The 25,959-nt window shown below is 46.8% G+C and overlaps 1 protein-coding gene across 1 annotated transcript in view; it reads left to right on the top strand.

Moving 5' to 3' along the window:
• The first annotated feature begins 6,303 nt into the window (after positions 1–6,303).
• Positions 6,304–25,959, top strand: part of PTPRJ (protein tyrosine phosphatase receptor type J) — a 162,183-nt gene continuing 142,527 nt past the window's right edge. The window contains exon 1 of the mRNA XM_088017949.1: positions 6,304–6,740. Coding sequence (XP_087874075.1) covers positions 6,480–6,740 — 261 coding nt within the window. The 5' untranslated portion in view covers positions 6,304–6,479. The remainder of the gene's footprint in view (positions 6,741–25,959) is intronic.

The following is a 25,959-nucleotide window of genomic DNA, read 5'->3' as shown; positions in this document are numbered from 1 at the left end:
TCAGTTTGAGTCTGGAGGCTGGAGAACCAGGAGCTCCGAAGCCAGGAGAAGATTGATCTTCCAGTTCAAACAGTCAGGTAGAGAGCGAATTCAACCATCCTCTGCCTTTTTGTTCTATTCAGGCCCTTAACAGATTGTATGAGGTCCGCCCACATTGGGGAGGGCAATCTGCTTTACTCAGCACCCCCCTTCAAATGTGAATCTCTTCCAGAAGCACTCTCACAGACAGCCCCAGAAATGTTTAACCAGATATCTGGGCATCCTGTGGCCCATTCAAGTTGACACATAAAATTAACCATTAACATAAAATTTCTGGGGTGGGGCCAGAAACTCTGCATTTCTAACAAGCTCCCAGAGGGCATTCATTCTGCTGGTCAGTGGACCACACTTTGAATAGCAAGATATTAGAGGCTCTGTAATTGTGCTGGTCATGAGTGCTCTTCATCAGACATTTCTAGCTCTGCTTCCCGGGCACATGGTAGGATTCTACTTCCTGCCCCTCCCATAGTTGTGGGTGGGGCCGGATGACTAGTTCTGGCTAATGAGAGTGAAAAATTAGAGTCATTCTAGGACAGAGTAATTAGTTGCCCCTTCAAGACTCTCCAAAGCTCTTTTTCCCTTTACCACAGCAATGGGCAATGTTTTAGACGTTGTCTGCTCCAGCAGATGACTCCTTGGGTGAGGATGACATGGCGCCCAGCCCTCAGCCGACCTGTGAAGACATGCAGGGAGAATGAGACATAGGTGTTTGTTGTTTTCAGTCGTTGACATTTAGGGAGGTGTTTGTTACTGCAGCATAACCTCGCTTATCCTGACTGATAACACTAATCTAATCCCCACTTTACAAAAGAAGAAACTAAGTCCAAGAGGAATGACTTGTCTGTGCTCTGACACCTGGGTAATGAAGTCTTTGTCTCTGACCTGACTCCCGATCTCCCTCTCTTTCCATCAACTACTAATGCCTCCACCACTTTGGGCTCCCAGACTACATGCCAGGCACTTCTCACATGTCATTTCATTTCATCTTCACAACGATTTAAGGTCAGTGTATTATCATCCCATTCTTTGTGTGAGGAAATGGAGGCCAGAGATATAGCTAGTATATAGGATTTGAACCTATGACCATCTGCTCCAAAGCACATATTCTTCCCATTATACCACCCTGCCGCAGATCTGCCAAAAAGGCATTTTAATAATGATAAACACTTTATCCTGGGCAGTGTTATCAATGCTTTAACTATTTTCATATTCTTAACAATTCTGTGAGGCAGATATTATCATCAAGAACATCCTCATTTATAGATAAGGCTACTGAGCACAGAGAGCTTAATTTGTCCAGGGTCACGCAGCTAATAAATGGTAGGATCAGGATCTGAGTCCAGACAACTGACTCCAGAGTCTCTCCTCATACCCACTACATTTTATTTCTGTGAGCAAAGCCCATGCATATATCTATCTAATATGATATATATATGTACACATGTGTTTATCATTTATATACATAATAAAACTATGTTGTCATACATGATTTTTATTTGCTTATTTAGATTGCAGAGTATTTTCTTCCCAACTAGCAAGATTCTGCTATACAACTGTTCCAAGCTGATTTCTTTTTTTAAAAAAAGAGTTATTTATTTATTTGAGAAGCGAGAGAGTGTGCATGAGTCGGGGGAGGGGCAGAGAGAGAGGGACAGAGAGAGAATCCTCAAGCAGACTCCCCGTTGAGCATGGAGCCTGATGAGGGGCTCTATCCCAGGACTCTGAGATCATGACCTGAGCCGAAATCAAGAGCCAGCCGTTTATTCGACTGAGCCACCCAGGCACCCCCCCCCAAGTTGGTTTCTTATCCTAACTGCAGGGACCCGGGTATTCTATACATCCAGCACAATTTGATGAATAATTTTTTTCCAACCTGGAAAAAAAAAGGATATTCCTTTTCAATCCTGGAAAAAATTAATTCATTTTTAACAAGCCTGGAAGGACCCAGCTGCCAGGAAGCCCCGGGACTCTGGGCCTCCTCCTCACTCTTCTCTTCTTGCCTTTACACCTCTCCACCCTTTCTTTGTTTGAGCGGATGTTTCTGCTTCAGGCTTGACCGCCTCCTGCCCCCTGCCTGCCACTTCTGGTATTCATGCAGAAGTCATTCTCAAGCCCTGGACAAAAGCTCCTTGTCCCCTAGGCTCCAAGTCTCCTTGGCACACACTCCCTGTGTTTCCAGGTACCTAAGACTCTGGGTCCTGGGTCTGTCCTGCCAGAACAAAAAGGTGCGGGCTCAGTGGGACCTTGACTCAGGACCTAGCAAGCTAGGAGAGCAGAAGCCAGTGGGCTGATCCCAAGGGGTGCCTAAACTTGGGGAAAAGACGGGGGACTCGGGAGAAATGGCTCTGTTTCTGTGCTCCCAGACCCTGAGGTGCTACAATAGGCTTTCTTTCCAGCCCTGAAAATCTGTCACATGCAACTGTTTCTTTGTAAGTCAAACTTTGTTTCCTAGCTCAACACCACACACACACACACACACACACACACACACACACACACACACACACACACGAGAAAAGAATTAGGGAAATGCTTAATGTTGTAAGTGCTTGAAGTCAGAGACAAGAAAGGCATTTGCCAAGGCACTTCCTGGCTTGGTGCATGCGCAGGTGATTAAGGCACTGTTTAGGGAGGAACTGAGGTCTGGTGGACAAACATGGAGTTCTAACCACAGCCCAGTTATTAGTCCACAGGAAACATCCTGTTACTATTATAAAGATGAAGTGCTACTTTTTTTTTTTTTGAAGAACTTTCTAAAAGTCTTCCTTTTCATTCTGATTCAGTTCAAGTCTGTGAGACAGGAAGGTCTCAGGGTAGCCATGCCTGCAACATTAGCTAATCAGACTCCCAAGAAACATTCCATTCTGCTTAGGAGGGCTTTGGAGAATGGTTTGCTCGTGGTGGCTTTTAAAATAAACTGAGGGTTGCCAGGCTGAATGGACTCCCTGAGGGGCTAGTGACCTGGTTCCAGGCTGGTGCCCAGCAGGCTTGCCTCCTGGTGGGATGATGGCTGTATCATTAAACATGGTTGCTCTGCCTGTTCCATCCTTTGTGGGTGAAATAGGAAGTCTTGTAGCCTCTGTCCCTTTCCATTTAAAATTGGGGAAACTGAGGCCCAGGAGAGTAATAACAAAAGTTAATAGTAGCAACCAACACAGAGAGCACTTTACATTAGCTTATCTGTAAGTGTCAAGGGGAGGGGCATCGTAGCATAGTGGCAAGAAAGATTTGGTTTCAGATCCTGGTTTTGCCACTTTGAAGCTGTATGACCTTGTGTAAGTAACTAATCTCTCGGAGACTCCGTTTCCTGGTTTGTAAAACATTGATAATGATACCTGTTCTGCAGGGTTCTTATAAGGAGTAGAAATAATGGATATAAAGTACCTAGAGTAGTGCCTGGAACCTAGGAGGTAACTGATCAGTGGTCTTTCTTTTTATTAGGGACACAATGCAGGCCAGCCATAGGATAAATAGTGTTTTCCAACCCTGCTTGACAGCAAGAATTACCCAAGGAGCTGGTTGAAAACAGATTCCCAGGCCTCATCCCCTGCAGTCTCTGGAGAGGCATGGGAATCGAGCATAACAAGTCGCCAGGTGATTCCTATCAGGCAGTTTTGGAACACATCCAGGAACCCTCTACTCCAACCTCTTGGTTTGGCTCTTTTGTTCTCTATGCACCTGGCCCCATATTCAGTAAAGCTTTAGCTTTTGCTTGAAGGTGGACATGATTAAAAGGTCAACTATCATTACACACACATTATATATTCTCAAAGAGAATGTGCCTTGTTTTTTGCATAGTAGATTTATGCCCGAAGAGCTGTTTGCAAATGGAATTTGGGGTGTGTGTTGGGGGGGAGAAAGGGAGAGAACAGGCATATATCTAATACCTTAGTTTGCTATTCAAAGGAATGCGTTCAATTCAACTAGCTGAATATTATTTGGGTGACTATTATATGCTGGGGAGACGATGAAGAAGATGCAGACCTCGTCTTCAGTTGGCTTACTTAGAGTCCATTGAGGAAGATGGTCACATAAACAGGCACTTACAACACTGGTTACAAAAGGTTAGCACAGGGAGCTGTGAGAGCATGGAGGGGAAGTGGGCCCCACTCAGGGGTGGGGTATCTGGGAAGTTCTAGGGGAAGTGACATCTGAAGGCGAGACCTATACACTGGAATTTAGTCTCAAATCCTTTTGCAAAGTGAATGATCCTTCCTTAATGCATCCATGTGGAAAAATGAACTTTTACATCACGGTCACCCTGGATACATTTATACAACCATGCAGCTGCACAAATACCGAGTGCCTGCTATGGGCAAGGCACAGAGTCAAGTGTTGTAGGGCAAGTAGGGTGACAAAGGCCCAATCCCTGCCCTCGGGGAGTTTACACCACACCTCCTCAGCACTGATTTCATTTCTCATAGAGGTCATTCATCCAGTGTGATCTGTTTATGACTGAACAGATAGTTTATTATTCAGGTCTTAACTCCCTTTGCTGAAAAGACTGTTTTCTCTTTCATCACCATGGAGTAGGGAAATCCAGTTCCAACCAACACTTAAACTCGGGCATACATTTTACCCAAGAGAAAAATCAACGCGCACCCTGGAGTTCATGGCGCTGTTTGCAGATCCAAGCTGTGAAGCCAGGGAGGCCTGGATGGATCTGTAGGGTCTGTAGGGTCTGCACCTGCGGCAGTCTGCAGACCCGGCAGCTCCTGCAGTAAGTCAAGCTTTCTTTCCCTCTGGGCCTCACGGACACTATTACCTTTCAAATCACCTGTCTCTCCTCCAAGAAGGGAAAGAGGCAAGGAGGGAGAGAATTCCCTGTGCATTATGATAATTACATCATGTTTAAACAAAAGATGGCAAGGTGTTTAAGCCAGCAGGTCAAGTCCCCCACACCACCTGTGCTTGCCTGTGTGTATGGTCTGGTAGGAGCTTTTGAGTGAAGGTGTGTTCCCATCTTGCAGATGGGGAACCTGAGGTACAAGAGGGGTCTGGAGGCAGTTGGACACCTGGTGGTTTGCACCTTGCTAAACTCCTCTTTCAAAATCTCCCCCGAATATCAACACCCACCACCCCCAGCCTCCCATTCCCTGCTTCTCAAAAGAACAAGCCTAAAGCATCTGCCTCCTGTTTTTTTTTTTGCCAAGTTGCTCCCACTTCCTGAGACCCTGCCCCCCTCTATCTGCCTGGTGAAATTCAACCCATCCTTCAAAGCCGAGCTCAGGAGTCACTTCTCCCCCAGGTTGGAATTCATCTCTCCCTCCCGGGCACTCCTTGGCTTGGCCCTTTCTCTCGTTACTTCTCCTAGGGCAACTGGCTTAGCCTCCCAGATCCTCAGTTTTCTCCTTTGTGCACGGGCATAGTAGGGACATCAACAGTTATCTTGAACACCTTGTAGCTCGTGGTCTTCTTCGATGATGCGATGAAAGTTGCCAGAAGAGCGAGTGCTTACTGAGGCCCATTATGTGTCAGGCCGGGTGCTTAGGACTTTCCTGCCCGTTAGCTCATGTAATTGTCAGTCAAGTCTTCCTAGACGGGTACTAGTATTATCTTCATTCCACAGATGAGTGGGGAGGCCCAGAGAGGTGAAATGCCTCTTCCGATGTCATACAGCTAGTCCTACTAGCAGAGCCAGGTTTACCGTACGCCAGAGCTGGGGTCCTAATCCCCGATCCGCTCCAATGCCGGCTCTCTGCCTCCCTGCCAGGGAGGATGGGGGTGGGGAGAACGCAGCACACAGCGCGTCTCCTACAATTTAGGGGTTCATTCAGCCCCACGCCCTCCTACCGGCCAGGTCAACCAGGCCTTCGCGGGGTCGTTGTCTAAATGCAGGCCTGGCTGTGCCCTCGGCAGGGATCTCGGTCAACATCTGGTGGCCCAAACCCCGGGCCATGAAGCGGAGCCGAGGCTGGGACGCCTGTACCGCGGAGCGGGTCCCGGGTCCCGAGTCCCAGGAATGTGGGAGGGCTGGGCGGAGAGGGCGGGCACGGCGGGGGCGCTTCCTCTGCCCGCCGGCGGGGAGCCGCCAGGGCGCGCGCGGGGCGCGCTACCGCCCCCTCCCCGCCGCCCGCCGGCTCGCCCGCCCGGCCGGCTGGGCGGGGGCGGGGGCTGTAGCGGGAGGGCTGCGAGGGGCCGCGGTGCTCTGCAGCCGCCTGGCCGGCCGGGCGGGAGGAAGCGATGAATATTCAGAGGGGGAGGGGGAAGGGAGGGGGCTGAGCGCTCGGCCGGCTCCCTGCAGCCCGAGCCGCATGACGCGCGGAGGAGGCAGCGGGAGCCTCCGGAGCCGCAGGAGCCGGGATCAGGGCGCCGCGCGCGGGGGGTGGGCGCCGCTTGCTCCGCCCCGCGAAGCCCCTGCGCGCCCAGGGACGCGTCCCCCCCGCGGCAGCCTCGCCAGGCTTCGCCGTGTGGCCGCCGCCGCCGCCACCGCCGCTGCCATGTCCCCGGGGAAGCCCGGGGCGGGCGGAGCGGGGACTAGGCGGACCGGCTGGAGGAGGAGGAGGAGGAGGCGGCGGCTGGAGGCGGCGACGAGGGCGCCCGCACTCGGGCGCACGGCGGGGCCCGACTCGCGCGTCCCGGGCACGTTCCAGGGCGCGCGGGGCATGAAGCGGGCGGCGCGGGAGGCGCGGCCGCCTCCGCGCTCGTCGGGGCTGCGCTGGGCGCTGCCGCCGCTGCTGCTGCTGTTGCGCCTGGGCCAGGTGAGCGACCGGGTGGGCCCGGGCGCGGGGGCCGGGCGGGGGGGCCGGGCACGGAGGGTGGGGGCGGGACTGGCATCCCCTGCACCTGCCCCGGTGTGCCCTGCCTGCGGGGTCCGCGGGAGGTGGCGAGGGGCCCGAGGGCTCCGCGCCCCCCATCTTGGAGGGGGCTCGCCGGAACCCAGCCGGCCTCGCGCGCGGGCGATCGAGCGCCTGCCCCGGCTGCCCAGTCCCGGAGGGAGCACGGCGGGATCCGGGGTCCCGGGGTGCCCGTGGCCTCCCGGTGGAAGCCCCCGCGCGGGCTCCAGGCCGTCTCTGGCCCGGCCCTCCGCGGAGCTGGTCACATCTGGCCGGCGCGGGCCCGGCTAGCCCGCCCGCGGCGGCCGGAGGGGGCGTGTTTGAGAAGGGCTCGCGTCGCGGAGCGGGGCCGGCCTGGCCGAGCGCGGCCGACCTCCGACCCGGCCTGCAGGGGCCCGAGGGGCCGGGCCGAAGGGCAGCGGCGGCGGCCCGGGGGAGCCGGGGCAGGGCCGGGCGCGGGGCCTCTGGGCCGAGGGGACCGCTTCTGGGGGAAGTCCCCAGCCCCGGCAAAGGTGGCCACTCGCAAGCGTTCGTCAAGGCGACGGTCCCTTCCCCGGAGAAGCTGCCTGCTTCCCTGGGCGTTTATTTCGTGCTTTGTGGGCGCAGGCTCTCCCCCACCGCCCTGTTTTCTGGCTTCGCTTTTCAGATACTGCTGTGCCTGGCATTTTGGCGACCGACCTTTCTGAAAGCGCTGTTTCCCCTTCATAATATTCCCGTTGGGGGCGAGGCAGGGCAGCTGGGAGACGTTCCCATGTCACAGATAGGGAACTTGAGAGGGAGAAGTGAAAGAGCAGAATCACCCAGCCCTGGTCGCGGGAGCTGAGCAAGCGGGTTCGTCTTCACAGCCTTCTAGGAGCCTGCTAGAGTCCTGCACGCGCGGTCGAAAGTGGCCTGGTGATACCCCTTTTGTGCATTTTGTTAATGAAAATCTTGCTTTTTTATACAAACAACAGTTCTAAGGAGATGATGTTGGAAGCCTGGGAAATTAGTTATTGGTCGAGGATGGTACCTGGTGTCAGGGAAAACTTTTCAAGCACAGATACAGGATTGTCTGAGAGCAGAACCATCAGCCTTGGGGCCGGAAAGAAGCCTACCGGTCAGGATAAGGGAGCTGGGGCTTGGGGGCTGCAGTAACTCTCAGCACCCAAGAAGTTGCTCTGGGTGCAGAAATACCCTCCCAGTTTTCTTCAGTAGACTTTGGAAGGCAGTGTGACCTCCTCCTGCAGAGAATACTGGACTAACTCTACAGCCAGACTTCAGGGTTGGACATGCTCTTCAGTTTCCTACACCTTCATTAACGACATTTGTAGGGTGGGCTAACACCACCTGCCCCCAAGAATTGTTTGAGGGGCTTCCACTGGCCAATGTCTGAAAGAGCTTTGTAAACATTAAAAGGTGTCCAGATGGGCTTACATTAAGGCACAGTGTGTATGGACTGCCTTCTTCCTGTCCCTGTAAGGAAATTCATGGAGAGCAGTCTATGAGATTAAAAAGAAAATTGCCTCATAATTGAGGATCTCTTGGACCAAAGTTTATACTAAAGAAATACTTGCTCTTCATTTATTTTTAGTTTAATTTGACACACACATATTTTTTTATTATATTATGTTTTTACTTTGTCCATGGTGGTTGCTAGCAATGCTTTGAATCAGTGAAAAAAAATGGGGTAAATTGATTGCTTGCCCAATCCTTCCTTGTATTTCAGTAGCAAATTGCTGCTCTTTGCTTGTCCCCTATTCAGATATTTCCTTCCTCTCTAATGTGTTCTGTGGAAACTCAAGGCAACTCTTTTTATTTCTCGTTTTGGGATACATTATAAAATAGGAAATCTAAAAGGCTCTCTGAAAGAGCATTTTCAAAATTCACAGTTGACAGTTCATTTTGAGAGTGGATATTTCAGGGAATTTTCGAGCCAGACCAGACTTTCAAGATAGCCTGAAACCTTCATTTTTTAGGTGAGAATATTGAGGCCTAGAGAAGACGGTAATCAGGCTGAGGTCAAGACAGTAGAGGAGCTGGGACTGGAACTGTGTTGCCTGCCTCTGCCTAGTATTTTCATGACGCTTTTTCTTTTTTTTCTTTCTTTTGCCATGTTTTCACTTTGCTGTTACTTTTAACTGTAGGCACAGCCCTACCTCACTGTGTACTCCCCAAACTGTGGGTGTAAATTGAATTTTTCAAAAGGAAACATATTTGAGAGTGGAAGTCATATTTGGGATTTCTGAAGTTTGTGCATTTAGGAAATGTGGGTGAAGGCATTAGACTACCTCCCTAACATTTGATTGGTTTTCCGACGCTTGGATAGCATGTGTGTGTGTGTTTTAAATGGAATCAACCGTAGCAGGTTATAAAATGGACAAGTCATGGAAAAGACACAGCTCTGTGAGGGAATTAATGAGGATGGGTGTGGAAGCTGAAGAGCAGAGATGCAGGAAAATTCAGTGCTTAGTAGGGCTGGAAAAGCCATTTTTGACCCTGGCATCTCATTCCCCTTCTTCAAGACGGGAAAGATGGTCAGAGATGATTCCAGCATGAGGACTGTGCTAGTTGTAATGTCTGACTCCACCCATTCTCATAGCATTTTTGCACACTAATTTTGGTTTACGTGTATGTTTTAGGCAACATGACCGAGCAGTCCTGTTCTCGCAGCCCCCTTGCCTCCTTTTCTTGGGAAGTACAGTCCTGACAGATTCTTTAAGAAATAGCTTGATAGTGGGCTGCTTTCAAATGGAAAAAAAGAAAAAAAAAAAAAGAAAAGAAAGAAAGGAAAAAAAGCTGGTGACTGATAGCTGTTTTGTTGGTCTTACAGTGTTTTGGATTTGCTTTTTCTTTGCGTTCTTGTTTCCTGGTGAATAATAACTGCGTCTGTGGTCTATAATAGCTAATCCTTAAGCCTGCTTACCCCCCTGCTTCATCCAGACTACAAAAAATATTTTGACTCCTCTTTAAGTTGCTTGCTAAAATCTCATACGGGTGACTTTAAATATTTTTGTTTTGCTTCAGAACAACAACGGAAAAACCACACGATTATGTTTTGTTTGCAGACAGTTTAAGGAAAACGGAGCAGACGGGTTTATGGTTAGACTGTGACTTTGAGTTGATTTCGAGTTGAGCCCTATGATGAAGACAACCACGGATCCCCAAGCTTTCCTGAGCGGGGAGAATCCTGGCTCCTGAGTGAGCAATTTAGGTCAGCAAAGAGGTTATTTAGCTCCTAAAAGTAATTTTTGCTTGGGGTTGAGGCCGAGGTAGAGTTGCTGAATGACTGTAGGCCTGGGTTTAGCCAGCACATCATCTGCAATTACTTCTTAGTCCATTCACTGCTTGGCCAAGGGAATTATTTTGAGTGCAGGGTAAGAGACAGTTTTCTGTGTATTTCCTTTTTAACCTAATGCTGCTGGTAATATTATAATTAATAGGTAACATTATATGTGGCAGGTACTGTGCTCAGGGTTTGAATGCATTATCTCATTTGACCATTTCAGAAATACTAAAAGGTCGGTGTTGTTCATGTTCCCATTTTATCTGAGAGAAAACTGAGGTTCTGTGCTCCCCAATGATTTGTAACTAGGATGTGGTAGAGACAAGTCTGATGCCTTCACTGCCCCCATTTACTGTCCTGCGCTGTACAAAGTCATTTATTTTAGAGAAGGTCTTCAGTGTGCAAGTAAGAGATGAGGTAACAAGACTTGTGAAGAACAGGCTCGTGGGTTCTGAACCCTGATGGGGCAGGGAGTCATTTTGGCTTCTCTGCATCCTGTACTCTATAGGATCTGTCCCATTTGTGACACGGACAACCCAGGTACCTCTTAACTGCTCGTGTTGCTTTGGGAACTTGAGTCTTAGTGGAGACAGGGTCTGGAGTGGAAAGACCTGGCTTCGGGTCCTCGCTCTGCCACTTAGTAGCTGCATAAACTTGGGCAAGTCCCTTAACCTCTGTGACTCCTCATTTCCTTATCTGGAAAATGGGACCAACACTTCCTGCTTCACTGGGCAGTTGAAGAGGATCAAATATGATAGAAGAGGAACTGCCATATGAAATCTAAAGCATGATTCTAAGGTTGTGGCCGCTGCTGTTATTTGGGGAGAAGAAGTGGGGCTTCACATTAGGTCATATAACAAATACTTAATCAAGCGTTTCTCGCAGAGCGGCACCTGCAGGCATGCAAGATGAACTTAGCTCAGTCACAAAACATTTTTTTTAAATGTTAAGAATTATTTATTTTAGGGGGTATTAGTAAAAAAAAAAAAATAGTAAGTTGCCTGTCATGTCCATGATTTTATAGGTAGAGCGTGGCTAAGTAGTGTCCTGGCATATAAATTTGTTTATGTTTAATAAAAAGCTGATCCAAAGAAAAATATTGGGTAGTTATGAAAGGATGATAGGGTTATGGCAAACTTGCAAAGGTGAAAAACTGCTTAAGTTTGGGAAATACTGGGCACACAGCAGGCAGCCTGCCTTCATGACTTACAGGCCTTGGGAGTGAGACGTTACTCCGATCACCCTCAGCTAACCAGTCACAGTTGTGATACGGGCTGTGTGTGTGATGTCCTTGTTGTCTTCCACCCCTTGCACCCCCAACAGGGATGAGTGGGCGCAGAGGGTCTCTAAGCCTAGATCCCTGGAAGCGGCAGGTATCTCAGACTAGAGAATCCCACAGCAGTTCTGTCACCACCTCGTATGGCTTTCCAGTGGCTTTTCTGGTGACCCCTCAGAGGACAGGAGCTGTAGGAAATTTGTTATTACTTCCTTATTAGTGATAGCTATAATCATCCCATTGTCTCAGAAATTTCATGGCATGTAAATGCCTGGGTGTAGGGCTGGTGGGACTGAGACGGTGGATTAGGGGGCATTTTGAAAGCGAAGTGGCGTCAGCTCCCACAGAAGGTCTAATTTTAAACATGCAAATAATTTTCAGTTCCACTTTTCCTTCTTCCTGTTAGAGGAAAGCTGTACCCTGTTGCAATTTCTGAGTCTCGAGCAGACAATGTCGTCATTATGCCCCAAACTATCTCCTTCTCCAGGGCAGGAATGGGTGGTGGTTTTCTGGGTGCCTGTGCTGGGCCCCAGCCCAGTGTTGTTTCATGGCTTCTGGGTAAATAAGTGAGTGAATATTAAAACTTAGCACCAGAGGCGCCTGGGTGGCTCAGTTTAAGCATCTGCCTTCGGCTTGGGTCATGATCTCGGGGTCCTGGGATCGAGCCCCGCATCGAGCCCCGCATCTGGGGGGGGGGGTCCCTGCTCAGCAGGAGGCCTGCTTCTCCCTTTCCCACTCCCCCTGCTTGTGTTCCCTCTCTCGCTGTGTCTCTCTCTGTCAAATAAATAAATAAAATCTTAAAAAAAAAAAACTTAGCACCAATGTGGAGTCTGTAACACAGTGGTTCTTAATCTTTCCCGGCCGGGGAGGGCGTGGGGGTGTAAGACCCTTACAGAGTATGTAAAAGGGAAGCATCCTCTCCCCAAAAGGAATGCACGTATTTACAACTTTGTATCCAATTTCAAGGGTTTCATAGACTTTTTAAAACAGCCAATGATTCTCGGGTTAAAAACCCTCCAATCTAAAACTGTGTAATGTTAGAAAAATATCAGTCTTCTTCAAAGGTAATCACTGTGGGTATCCTTGGTTTCCTTCTAGGAGGAAAATGTATACAAGTATCTGTATTCATCTTTTAAGAAAAAGTTACATTGAAGAAAACTTTATGTATACATTGTAGTCTACTTAGCCTTTTAATTTACTTTGTTATTTTAGAGATTATTTAATACCTATACTTACAGCTTTACCTCATTCTTTTAAATGACTGCCTGGGATTCTGATGTGTGAATTTACCATGATGTATTTGACCAGGCCCCTATCAGGGGACACTTTAATTGTTTTTAGTGCCCCCAGCCTTTTATAAATCATGCTTCAGAGAATGTCTTTGGGACATATTTCTTGTCACTCTCACAAGGATATCCATAGGATAAATTTCTAAGTTTAGGATTGCTGCATTAGAGGGTACATGCATTTAAAATTTGATAGCTAGGGGCACCTGGGTGGCTCAGTTGTTAAGCGGCTGCCTTCGGCTCAGGTCATGATCCCAGGGTCCTGGGATCAAGCCCTCCATCGGGCTCCCTGCTCAGGGGGAAGCCTGCTTCTCCCTCGCCCACTCCCCCTGCTTGTGTTCCTGCTCTCACTCTCTGTCAAATAAATAAATAAAATCTTAAAAAAAATTTTTGATAGCTATTGTTAAGTTGTCCTCCAGAAACATTGCCCCAGTTTGTGCCTGCCCCTGCCCATAGGATTGAGAACTGAGGATTGTTAAATTTTATTTTTTTAATTAAAAAAATTTTTTTTCTTTAAGTAATCTCTACACCCAACATGGGGTTCGAACTCACAACCCCAAGATCAAGAGTTGCATGCTCTACTGACTGAGCCAGCCAGGTGCCCCGAGGATTGTTAAAGTTTTTTAAATGTATGCCAGTCTGAGAGGTGAAAAATTGTATCCTGTGACTTTTATTTATATCTTTGAATTAGTTGAATATTTTTTCCTATGTTTTGGACCATCTGCATTCCTTCCTTTCTTTTCTTTACTTTTTTGTTAACTCCTTGTTCGTTAAAAAAAAATTGCTATTGTGTTATTGATTTATACAAGCTCTTTGGGAATTAAAGAAGTTAGTCCTTTGGCTCTCATTTGTGTTGGAAGTAGGTGTATTTTCCAACTATTTTAGATGTGGCCCTTGTTCTTCAGGGACTCAGAGATAAATAAGATCCCCGGATGGTGAAGAGAGTGTAGAGCTTGGAACCAGACTGGTTGGTTGGAACCCGGCTCTCCCATCTAAACTAGCTGTGATCTTGGGCAGGTGCCTGAACCTTTCTGATCCTTGGTGTTCACATTTCTAAAATGCTAATAATAATAGTAGTACTTCTCACACAGTGTAGTTGGATAAGTTGAGATCACATTATCTTAAAGTTCCTTGTAAATGGATACAGAAATAGAAGAACAATATTTAACAGAATATTCCATTTACTCAAGAGTTAGATTTTTAAAATTAGAGCACGAGGCCATAATTATGACTTGTCAAAATTGTCCTACAAAATCTTTTAAATTAGATTTAAGAAATTAAGTCCACAATGGAATGTATACATACACGTATGCATATATATTAATTCAAATGTGTAATGTGGAGCAATGTATGCTTCCCTGATAGCATAATTTAAATTACATATCTCGGGGTGCCTGGCTGGCTCAGTTGGTTAAGTGTCTGACTCTTGATTTCGGCTCAGGTCACAGTCTCAGGGTTGTGAGATCAAGCCCTGCATCAGGCTCCACGCTCAACGGGAGTCTGCTTGAGATTCTGTCTCCCTCTCCCTCTGCCCATTCCCTGCTTTCTCTCTCTCTCTCAAATAAATAAATACATCTTAAAAAAACCAAATTACATTTCCCTTTTGACAGTGAATATAATTAAATTAATATAGGATAAATGACCACGAGATATGACTGAAGGGTGGCCAGTGTGGTCCTAGCCCCAAAAAAGCAGGACTATTGACTGCGTTCCTTAAAAAACAGAGTCCTCCTTGCATTGACTTGAGCATTTCTCTTTGTTTTGTGACCTGGTCAGCTCTGACTGAGGCTGCCTCTTGTCTCTGGGTACCTTTTCTGTAGGGCCAAGAGGCATTGTTTAATGCCACCAACTAAAAGACATAATCCTTGGCTCTAATTGCAGAAGAGAGGAGACCAGGGGAGTCTGTGCTGACTGTGCCACCGGTTTCTATGGCAGCAAGGCGATCCTGCAGTTCCTGCTCCTGGCCCAAGGGTCGCCTTCTTTTCATGTCCTTGTGTCATGGGAGTTCTTCCTTCCCCACTGAGAGCGGACCTTGCTGGCGGGCCTGTTCCTAAGCCTGGAGAGCTGCAGGGAGCTGGTTGTGGGTAGTGGGGGAGCTTGCTGCCCAGAGCTTATTGTACTGGCTTGGGAGTCGGACAGACCTGAGTCCTCCAACAAATCTCATGCTCGGAGCTGCGCTTGTTCTCATCTGGAAAATGGGGACAACGAAAATACGAACTAACTGGATCCACATAACAAGTTCTTGGCATGAAATAAACCTTCAAACAATGTTGGCTGTTGTTTTATCATCTTATTTTGCTAGGGAGTACTGGCGTAAATTAGTACTTAGATTTAAGATTTAAAAGATTTAAAAAAATTGTGTTTACCTTCTAGGTTATAAAGCCCTTCAGCATATATGAGCTCACAACATTCCTGTGAATTTGTCATTGTCATTCCCACTATTTATTTGTTTGTTTATTTACTTAAAGAGATTTTATAGTCTGCCTTTGGCTCGGGTCATGATCCCAGGATCCCAGGGTCCTGGGATCGAGTTCCACATCATGCTCCTTGCTCAGTGGGGAGGCTGCTTCTCCCTCTGCCTGACGCTCTCCTTGCTTGTGTGCTGTCTCTCACTCTCTGTAACAAATAAATAAATAAAATCTAAAAAAAAGGATTTTATTTATTTATTTGACACAGAACGAGAGAGAGAGCACTAGTTAGTGGGGTGAGGGGCAGAGGGAGGGGGAGAAGCAGGCTCCCTGCAGGGAGCCCAGTGTGGGGCTCGATCCCAGGACCCTGGGATCATGACCTGAGCCAAAGGCAGACGCTTAACGACTGAGCCACCCAGGCGCCCCTTTCATTCCCACTTAAGGTGTGGCCTGGTCCATCTCTAAGTGACTTGTCCAATTCAGGTGTCATCTGTCTTTTGCACATAGTGTAGCCTAGTTGTAAAAATTAATCAATAGAATCAGCGTACTAGAGGCGTATTGGGCAGGTGAGTCCCCTACTGTGGCTCATACATACTTTTAGGTTGAACCATATGAAATACTGTTTTTGGTCCTTTGAATATTGGCACTCGAACCTGGTTCCACCTAATATGACCCAGAACACGGGCAAAGTTTGGAAAACCAAAACCTAGATCTCTCTGCTGGAGAGCAGTCTGTTTAAAACCATGGGCCATAAAACCAATTTAGTACGTTATGAGCAGCATTAAAAAATGATGGACTAGAAATTTTCTGGGTTTACTGCATGTAGAAAAGGTAAGTGTTGTGTCATACAATTTGTTTCTGTTACACATAACTCCGTGCGTATGTGTACTGAAGTGCACAGAATACGAATCATCACAAAGAAGTGCACAGAATATGGCATCGTCACAAAGACTGGAAGCCGCTGTTATAGGCAGTTAAGTGGCGGAAGATGTGGGGGAGAGGTGGAGGTGGCTTTTGTTTCCAGAGACAGTGGGAAACGAGTATAAAGTCCCCAGTTATGCATTGTAAATGACCCTATATGTAGCTGAACACTGTCTTTCAGTAGCTGGTGCAGGAGGGACCAACTTTCAGGGAGGTCCCTAGGAAGGGAGTGGGTCCACTGGAAGATGAGGAGGCTTACTTTTAAGTAGCTGCCCTTCTGGAAACTTCAGGGGGACCACCTCTGAAGGACACCTCTGTAGAACAAGCTATTGGCTATGCTTTGTGTTCTTTGGTAAATGGGTTCGGTAGAGAGCAAACACTTCCTGCCTACCTTGTCATGTACTCTGAGAACTTAGGAACAGATTTCAGGGGGTCTGAGGTTCTGAGGGATCATCAGCCATCTGGTGAGTTGTGGGAGACACACACACTTGGCCCTGCCTGGCCTCACAGCTCAGGATTTTTACCTCTAGGTTGTGCTGCCCTCACTCCACTCATGCTGATCTGCACAGGACTCATGCTGATGCTCTGGGGGCCCTTAGACCCCAGCTGGCTGCAGGATCCTAATCCAGAGTTCAGGTTGTTGTTGTTGGTTTTTTTTTATATTAAAAAAAAATTGGAAACATAGATAAATAAAAGAAGAAAGCAAAATTACCTGTAATCTCCATTCCCCTAAACTATTTTGAATGGTGATTTTTGTCTTTATGTTTTTATTTCCTTCCTTCCTTCCTTCCTTTTCTTTCTTTCTCTTTCTTTCTTTCTTTCTTTCTTTCTTTCTTTCTTTCTTTCTTTCTTTCTTTCTTTCTTTCTTTCTTCCTTCCTTCCTTCCTTCCTTCCTTCCTTCCTTCCTTCCTTCCTTCCTTCTTTCTTTCCTCCCTCCCTCCCTCCCTCCCTCTCTCCCTTTCTCCCTTCCTTCCTTCCCATCCATCCAAAAATAGGATTACCTGCTACACATGTTTTGTAACTTATATATATATTTTTGTGTGATTACAATGGGGGGGGGCAAATGCGTCCCTACGGGTACCCCAGAAAGTTATAGCATAAACATGAGGCTTTTTTCTGGAGTGTCACTGTACTTAGTGGGAAGTATTTTCTTTCTTTTTTTTTTAATTTTATTTTATTATGTCACCATATATTATATCATTAGTTTTTGGTATAGTGTTTCATGATTCATTGTTTGTGTGTAACACCCAGTGCTGCATTCAATACGTGCCCTCTTTAATACCCATCACCGGGCTAACCCATGCCCCCACCCCCCTCCCCTCTAGAACCCTCAGTTTGTTTCTCAGAGTCCATAGTCTCTCATGGTTCGTCTCCCCCTCCGATTTCCCCCCCTTCATTTTTCCCCTCCTACTATCTTTTTTTTTTTTTAAACATATAATGTATTATTTGTTTCAGAGGTACAGGTCTGTGATTCATCAGTCTTGCACAATTCACAGCGCTCACCATAGCACATACCCTCCCCAGTGTCTGTCACCCAGCCACCCCATCCCTCCCACCCCCCACCACTCCAGCAACCCTGTTTGTTTTTCAGAGTCCATAGTCTCTCATGGTTCGTCTTCCCCTCTGATTTCCCCCCCTTCATTCTTCCCCTCCTGCTGTCTTCTTCTTCTTCCTTTTTTTTTTTAACATATATTGCATTATTTGTTTCAGAAGTACAGATCTGTGATTCAACAGTCTTGCACAATTCACAGCACTCACCATAGCACATACCCTCCCCAATGTCTGTCACCCAGCCACCCCATCCCTCCCACCCCCCACCACTCCAGCAACCCTCAGTTTGTTTCCTGAGATTAAGAATTCCTCATATCAGTGAGATCATATGATACATGTCTTTCTCTGATTGATTTTTAGTGGGAAGTATTTTCTAATGTTCTTTGGAAACAAACAAATTATGGACATAATGTAGATTAGATACCAAATTTGCATCCAGAATGTTTTCAGCAAATACAGGAGACCATAAAGAAATCTCCGGTTTCTGGGGATGTGAGTTCACTCTCCTGTCTATTCTTGGGGACAGTTTATGGCAGTTTGTGAAGTAGTGACAATATGTTGCAAACATTTTTCCCTTGCCAGTAGATGTTCTTTTCTCTTGAGTAACTTTCAGCTGTTGTGTCCTACTGTGCTATATGGAGGTCCCTTATCTCATTTCTCCTGTGATTGATCTTCTAGTTTGTTTTTGACATTTTTTTTTTTTTTGCCATGATCAACACTATTCAGATGATTCTGTGATTCAATCTCTGAACACATCTCTGATGATTGTCTTTGGATAAATTGAGGGCATAGAAATAACAATAGGTACCACAGGTTGAATATTGATTATGAATTATTATCAGCACTTTTTACATAGTAACTTGTGTAATCCTTTGATGTAGGTACAGGGATGGAAACTGAGGCCCAGAGAGTTATGATCTGGTCTGTGGCCACATACCTCAACCAGCTGGTTGTGGGCTTCTTTGGGGGCACAAGAGGGAGCCAGGCAGGATTGCTTACATGGGCCAGGGCATGTCTGAGTCTCCTGGATGGACAGCTGGACTTGAGGGCAGTTCTCAAATGTAGGAGGGCTGTCTTCTGTGGGATGGGTGCTGCCCAGAGTCATGACGTGGCAGAAGTAAATTATTTCCCAAAGCCACAAAAGATAAAAGTGTCTTTGCTATGGATTTTGGATCTGGAACCATACATGATAACGACTTCCTGAAACTTTGTGCCCTTGGCCCCAATCAAATAAATGACATAATGGTATCTTGTTGGAGTCTTTGTCTTCCTGTTGTGAATGAATTTGGGTTTCATAGAGCTTGGACTTGGGCAGAGATGACAGACTTCAGAGCGTCCTGTAAGAAGAAGAGCATGACGTTTGGTATCAGCAGAAGTATGGATCCAAATCCATACTCTCCTACAGCATGTAACCCTGCTCTCTGCCCAGGTGCTTAAGCTTCTTGGGACCTGTTGTGTCATCTGGAAAGTGATAATGATTGCCAGGCCATGAGTTATTAGGGTTAAATGAGGGAAGGTGTATAAGGCACCCAATCCAGTTTGTGGTGCTTAGTAGCTCCTTAACTTTTCACTCCCAATTCACCCCTCTTTATTAAAGCAACATCTCCTGACTTTGGGGCTGCAGTTGCCATGTTCCCAAGGTTTGAGGAGACCTCTGAAGGTGTTCAACTTTTGTAAGCCCTGATGCCTGGGAGTATTGTCTAAAGTGGGCACTGCATGAAGAGCACTAACCACATCTTTCAGCTCTAGCGCTCCCCAGCCTAGCTCATGTCTCTGCCATTTCTGTACACCTGCTACATATAGCTTGGCCTCATCATCAGAGGCTCATCTTCTGACTTTATGCCTCAACTTATTTCTCAAGCTCGTCTCATCCTGCAAAGCACTCTCCCCAGAACCGCCTCTCTCCTTGTTCTCTGATCCTGCATTCTCCTTAGAGTTTAGACTTGATACTGAAATTGTTTTCGTAGCTCAGACCTGGTCTTCTCTAAAATCAATGATAATCTCCAATTTGGCTTCCTGGTGTCTGGCTTCTGGGAGTCTGTTCCTGTGATAGTGGGCATCAGGCAGCATGAAGTCACCTTTATTGATAGTCTCACTCTGGGCTTGTTCGTGGGACTGAGAGAGACAGAATAGTGCAGTGGTTAAAACCTAGGGCTTTAGAGCCAGATGCCTGGGTGGGAATTCCTTGTTTCACTTTGACCACGTTAGAACCTCTCTGTGCCTCAGTTTTCTTGACTATAAAATAGTGGTGATAACAAGACTCAGCTCTCTGGTTGTTATAGGAAGTACATAAAATAAAGTGTGTATCACAAAGAATTATTCAGCATACATACAATAAAAAGATACAGTAAAAAGAGGACAGATGTACTGGGGTGGGGGGGTAAGACTCAGACCCTTCGCCTCTTTCTGACCACTGAGTTTGCCACCGGTCTTTTGATTTCTTTTGCAAGATGTGTGTGTAGCACTTAGCCTTTGCTTTCCCCCGGAATCTGGCATTTCAGCTTTGCACCGAACACTGTGGTTGGGGTCAGTGGGGCCTTCTTTTCCTTTAGACCAGGGTTTTCAACCTCAGCACTATTGATGCTTGGGCCCCATTAATTCATTGTTTTGGGAACTGTCCTGTGCATTGTAGGACGCTTAGTGGCATCCCTGCCTCTGCTAGATGCCGGAAGCCCCCCTCCCTCCTCAGCACACACATGCTTGTAATATGAAAAATGTCTCCAGATAGTGCCAAATGTCCCGTGAGGGGGAATGTGTCCTGGTTGAGAACCACTGCGTTGGGCAATGTCTGTGTTGAAGTAAAGGTTTAGGTTGCCTGTACCTGGCGGTCTCAGTAGCCGGGACTGGCTGTCCTTCCGTTTCCATGCACTCCTGTTGGTAACTGACTGAGACAGTAGGTGTGAGCTAACCGGAGCTTTTACGGATATGACAAATGGCCAGGTTGCTAGGTCTCACAAGAGGACTCACATCTCACTCCCTGATTGTTCAGGGAGTACTTTTTAGGGATACTGTGGGAGAGTAAGCACTGTTCGAGGCGTCTTGGGCACCTGGGTGTGGATTCCTATGCACCATTTCTCCCTGTGTTCTTGGCCTCAGGTTCCTCCCCTGCAAAATGGGGATAACTGACATTAACTCATCCTCTCCAGGGTGGGAAGGGGAGCCAGGGTTAATGTGGTATGTGTGCTGCTGGGGATGTGAAGTTGAGGGAAAGGCTCAACTGTGCCAAGTTCCACAGAAGAGATAGACCCAGTCAAAGGGAGATCCCATTACAAAGAGATTCACTGCCAAGTTTCCCTTCCTAGCAGCTCCCTGGAGCAATTTTCAGCTTTTAGAGTGTTTAGAGGCCCCAGGGCATTAACCTAGAGCTAATGCTGTTGGAGCCAGAGAGCAAGAGACCAGCAGGAATGAAGCAGGAGAAACCCTTGGAAACCCACTTAAACTCTGTGGTGATGAGGATGGTAGGCTTTCTGAAAAGTCGATGTACCTACAGCTTCTCAGGAAAACCGCCCTCTGTGAAGCCGAACAAGTGCTCCCAACTCCATGTGGGTCAGACCTGGTCCGGACATACTGTTGTCTGGGGCTCCATTTTCTTTTACCCGGATTCCAGCCAGTTAATTCTGTGATGTCCACTGTACTGTCTACACTGTGTGCAGGGCCCTCACTTAGCCCTCACAGTGATTGGTGATCGTTGATGGTGTCCATTATAGATAGGACCCACGAGGAGGTGAGGGGACTTGCCCGAAGCCAGGGATGTGGCTGTTCCAGGATCTTCTCCTGCTCTGTGTTCAACAGCAACATAATGCTTTCAAAGGCCTGAATTTTCTCATGTGCCAAATGGGGATAATAAACACCTCAGAGGCTTGGGATCGAGATTCCACGAGAAAATGCTTGGAGAGGCCCCCAGCATGGCGCCTGGCACACACAGAGTGTCCCATTTGGGGCATCTCTCAGTGATAGCACAGGACACCTGCTTGGGTGAGTTTTTCCAGGAATAGCACTGGCTTGCCCTGATCTCATCGTACGGTCTGTCTCAGGCCCTGTCCGGTAAATGTTTGGGGTGCAGCTGTCTGGCGCAGGATGTCACCTGGGGAGGACAGAGAGTCTGAGAGTCAGGAAATAAAGCAAAACCTGCCCTCAGGGATGGAACGTGTGATCTCACAGTCTGGCCTCAAACCAGCTAAGCTCATTGGCATGCAACTTGGTAGTTAATCATTACTGGTAAGAAGATAAAAAGGATCGTTGCCTTCAGGTTTACTGCCTTCTAGTACTATATTATTTCCAGTTATAATCTTTTTATCTTTTGCCATGACAGCCCTAGATTGTGTGTGTGTGTGTGTGTGTGTGTGTGTGTGTGTGTGTGTGTGTGTGTGTATGTTTGGGGGAATCATAGTAATCCTCAGGCGTGGGGTTTAGCTTGCTCTAGCGAAAAGAGTACAAATGTACAGATTTTTTTTTAAAGTAATCTCTATGCCCAGTGTGGGTCTTTAACTTATGACCCCAAGATCAACAGGTGCATAGTCTCCTGACTGAGCCAGCCAGGTGCTCCCCAAAAGAGTACAGACTTTGAAGTCCCTTGGGTTTGACTTTGAATCCCAGCACTGCCTCTTACTAGCTGTGTGATCTTGGGAAATTACCGAACCTCTGCGAGGCCCAGTTCTTGTCTGCAGAATGGAATCACAGTACTAATGATTAGCTGACACTGAATGCTTTCTATGTGCCAGGCAGTGTGCTAAGTGCTTTCTGTGTTTCCACTGAGTGAATCCTCACGACCGCTCAATGAGGTGGTGCCTTTCTTGCCTTCTTTTTATAGGAGAGAAAAATGAGGTACAGAGAGGTTAAGCACCTAGCCTGAGGTCACACAGCTAATCAATGAAGGAGCCAGGTTCAAGCTTTGGCAAGTTGGTTCTAGAATCAGGGTGTTGGGAATTTATGAAATCCTGCTCAAATGGCCCTAAAACAAAGATGGTGCAGAGAAGCTCAGTAAACATTAGTCCCCCTCCCCCTTTGGCCTTGACTCCCACAGTGACGTTTAACTTTTCTTATCATTTTGTTCTCAAGTTGGTGACAAAAGTACCCATTTCCTGTCTGCTGGAGGTGCTCACTTCCAGACAGTTTCTGTTGGCAGGACCTCAGGGTGCACACTTTGCAGGCCCTGAGGGGTGGGCACGGTGCTTTGGGCCCTGGGCACTCACAAAGTGTGGGTGAGCAAGTGCATTTTCCCACATAAAACATTTCTGCCTCAAATCCCTATCAAGGACCTCTTTTGTGTCAAGCATCGTGACCATGATCAATAAAACAATTAAAACAGTAATTCTCGGTCTTTTGACCTCAACTCATTAACCCTTCATTTTCTGTGCCTGGTTACCGGGGCCCTTTGCTGGGCTGTGATCCTTTTAATTGGAGAGGCAGATCTGTGACTGGGACAGGCCTGTGCTGGTTGTCACCTTGCTGAGGCATTTTTTTTCTGGCAGGATTTGCCCTGTTTGGATAAACAGAAGAGTGAATGGCCAACACTGCATTTCCAGTGGCTGTTTTATTTGGGGGCAGGCAGGCCTCAGTAGTGATGTGAGATCAAGCAGTTTCAAAATGCGTTTGTTTTTATTTTTTTAATTTTTTCTTAATTATATAAGGGTGGCGTAACAAGATTAAAAGGAATTTAGGAGCTAGAGAAAGGGAGGAAAAAGCCATATATTCCCCCTGCATCACAGAACTGTAATTTTAAAGTAGTTACAGCTATGATTTATGCCAGGTGGCTTGTTATCTAAATTAATTGTGATCACAGAGCAGGGACAGTTTCAGATCCTTTAATACCAAACAGCTGAACGAAGAGAACATTTTTTTTTTCCACGGTGATCCATGGGTGATATGAACATAATTTTGAGTAGCCGCAGGATGCTGCTTGGAGTGGATGTGCTGTAATCCACTTACCCTTTTTCCTATGTAGATATTCAAGCAGAAACCAATTTTTCACTATTACAAGTCATGCAGGGATGAATATTTTCACGCATAGAGCTTTGTCGGTGGAACGGAAATGATTTCCCTAGATTAATTTCCAGGCGTCTTTATAATCTTTGACACCCCTTGCCGAATGACTTTCCAAAAGGAGTGCGTTGCTCACATCACCAGTAGAATGTATGAGGCTGCCTGTTTCGTTATGCCCACACTGGTACTGGGTGTTACCAGTTTTTAAAAGCAGATTTTAAATTTAATATTTGCATTTGCAGACATGCCAGCTGGGCTGTGTGGTGGCTGCCTCACATTGCTTTTTGACTGTGTGTGACTCACATAGAACCTGTTTTGCGTGATCTTTAAAAAAAAAAATTCATTAATTTTTTTTTTTGCTGAGGGAAAATGTCAAGTCACTGTGCTTTGTACTGCAGTCTGCACTTGTCTGTTGGTATCTAGAAAAATTCTAAGTGCAGCCAGCCACCAGCTGGGCTGAATTGTGTATTCTTACTTACTTTACTGCAAAATCAATCAGACGTATTTCTTCTTTCTTTCTTTCTTTCTTTCTTTCTTTCTTTCTTTCTTTCTTTCTTTCTTTTGTTTCTTTGTTTCTTTTGTTTCTTTTGTTTCTTTTGTTTCTTTTGTTTCTTTTATTTCTTTTCTTTTCCTTTTCTTTTTTTTAGGTGGGCTCTCCGCCCAGCATGGATCCCAATGCATGGCTTGAACTCAAAACCCTGAGATCAAGACCTGGACTGAGGTCAAGAGTCAGATGCTTAACTGACTGAGCCACCCAGGAACCCCTACTTATTTCGTTTTTAGAGCTAATTTTAGGGGTGCCTGCTCTCCAATATGTAGCTTTAAACTCAAATTACGGGATGGTTGGATTGACATTTGCAGAATGAAACATTACAGAACACCTACTAGGTATCTGGCCGCTTCCCGATTACATCTCAAACGTGTGGGAAGACCGTTAACTTCAGATGCCAGCTTTGCCCCTTGCACCATGACCTTGATCCGCTTTCCTCCCTATCCCTCCTGCATTACCTGCCGTCCATTTCCCCACCTGTAAATCAGTCTGAGAGTGCCTGTCAAGGAGAGCTGAGGTCAGGATTAGATCATGGTGTTATCAAGGATTTAGCACACAGGCAGTCATGAGGATCCTGCAGTTGGTATTGACACGACAGTGGCCTGAGGGGTGGGGCTCGGGGACTAGAGGAGGAGGGAAACAGGCGGTCCGGAGCCTTTCCTTTAGGAGGTTCTGGTTTTGTGGGAGAGAGAAGGTGGGCTGGCTGGAGACTGCTGCAAGTCCCACACATTGCCGGCCTCAGGGTAACAGCCAGGAGTTTGGACAGGAGTAAGGCCATGCAAATGCCCTCAGTGGCTGTTTGGGGGTGAACATTGGGAGCTTAGTCCTGCAGTGACATCCTGGGTATAGTGAGGGGGGGTGTGTGTGCGTCACGAGTGACAAATTCAGGGTTTGTGCCAAGGTGGGCTGGGGCTAGACTTGGAGGTCTCGGATGACTCCGTGATTTAGACGCTGTCTTGTGGAGAATGAGGCACCTGGGAAGAATTTTCTTTTCAGATATTAAATATTCATCATTTTATTGTTTTGTTATGGTTTTTTATGGCAATTTAAAACATAACAGCTTTATTGAGATATAATTCACATACCATAAAATTCACTCTTTTAAAATGTGTAATTCAGTTGTTTTTCATATATTCAGAGACATGTAACTGTCACCACTATCTAGTTCCAGAAGATTCTTATCTCCCCAAAAAGAAACCCCATGCCCATTAGCAGTCACTCTGGACTCCTCCCACTCCCCACTCCTGTCAACAACCAATTTGCTTTCTCTAAGAATTTGCCTTTTCTACATTTTTCATATAAGTGGAATCATACAATATTTGTTCTCCTGTATCTGGCGTATTTCACACAGCATAATGTTTTCAGGGTCCATCCTTATTAGAACGTATATCAACACTTTATTCCTTTTTATGGCTGAATAATAGTCCATCAGAGGGATCGATCATGTTTTACTTCTCTTTTCATGAGTGGGTGGACATTTGAGTTAACTCCACTTTTTGGCAATTGTAAATACTTCTTCTGTGCACATCGGTGTATAGGTTTTGTGTGGACCTATGTTTTCAGCCTGGGAGGATTTCGAGTTGGGGAGCGGTATTTGGAGCCTGTGAGCAGAGTGGGCTATGGGGAGGCCTGAGTGTGCATCTGCTCTTACTAGGCGAGTCCAGGACAAGCCTTCCGTGCTTCATTTCTTTCAAGTAACCCAATGAGGCAGGGTCTGTTATTATCCCTTTTTTTTTTTTGACAGGTGAGGATACTCAGGTTCAATGAAATTAAGTAAGCTGCACAACCAGGAAATGGGAGGTCCCAGCTCTGTCTAGCTCTTAGCAGGTCAGCATGCCACCTGGTCCCAGGAGACCAGATGATTGCAGTGGCCTCGCTGGGAGGGGAGGCTGGGGGCTGCCGTGGAAC

The sequence above is a fragment of the Eumetopias jubatus genome, unplaced genomic scaffold (assembly GCF_037043125.1).
Source record: "Eumetopias jubatus isolate StellerSeaLion01/CBP00866 unplaced genomic scaffold, mEumJub1_p1.0 scaffold_13, whole genome shotgun sequence".
Lineage (NCBI taxonomy): Eukaryota > Metazoa > Chordata > Mammalia > Carnivora > Otariidae > Eumetopias > Eumetopias jubatus.
Note: the sequence above shows the minus strand (reverse complement) of the source record. Positions and strands in the feature narration are given on the sequence as shown.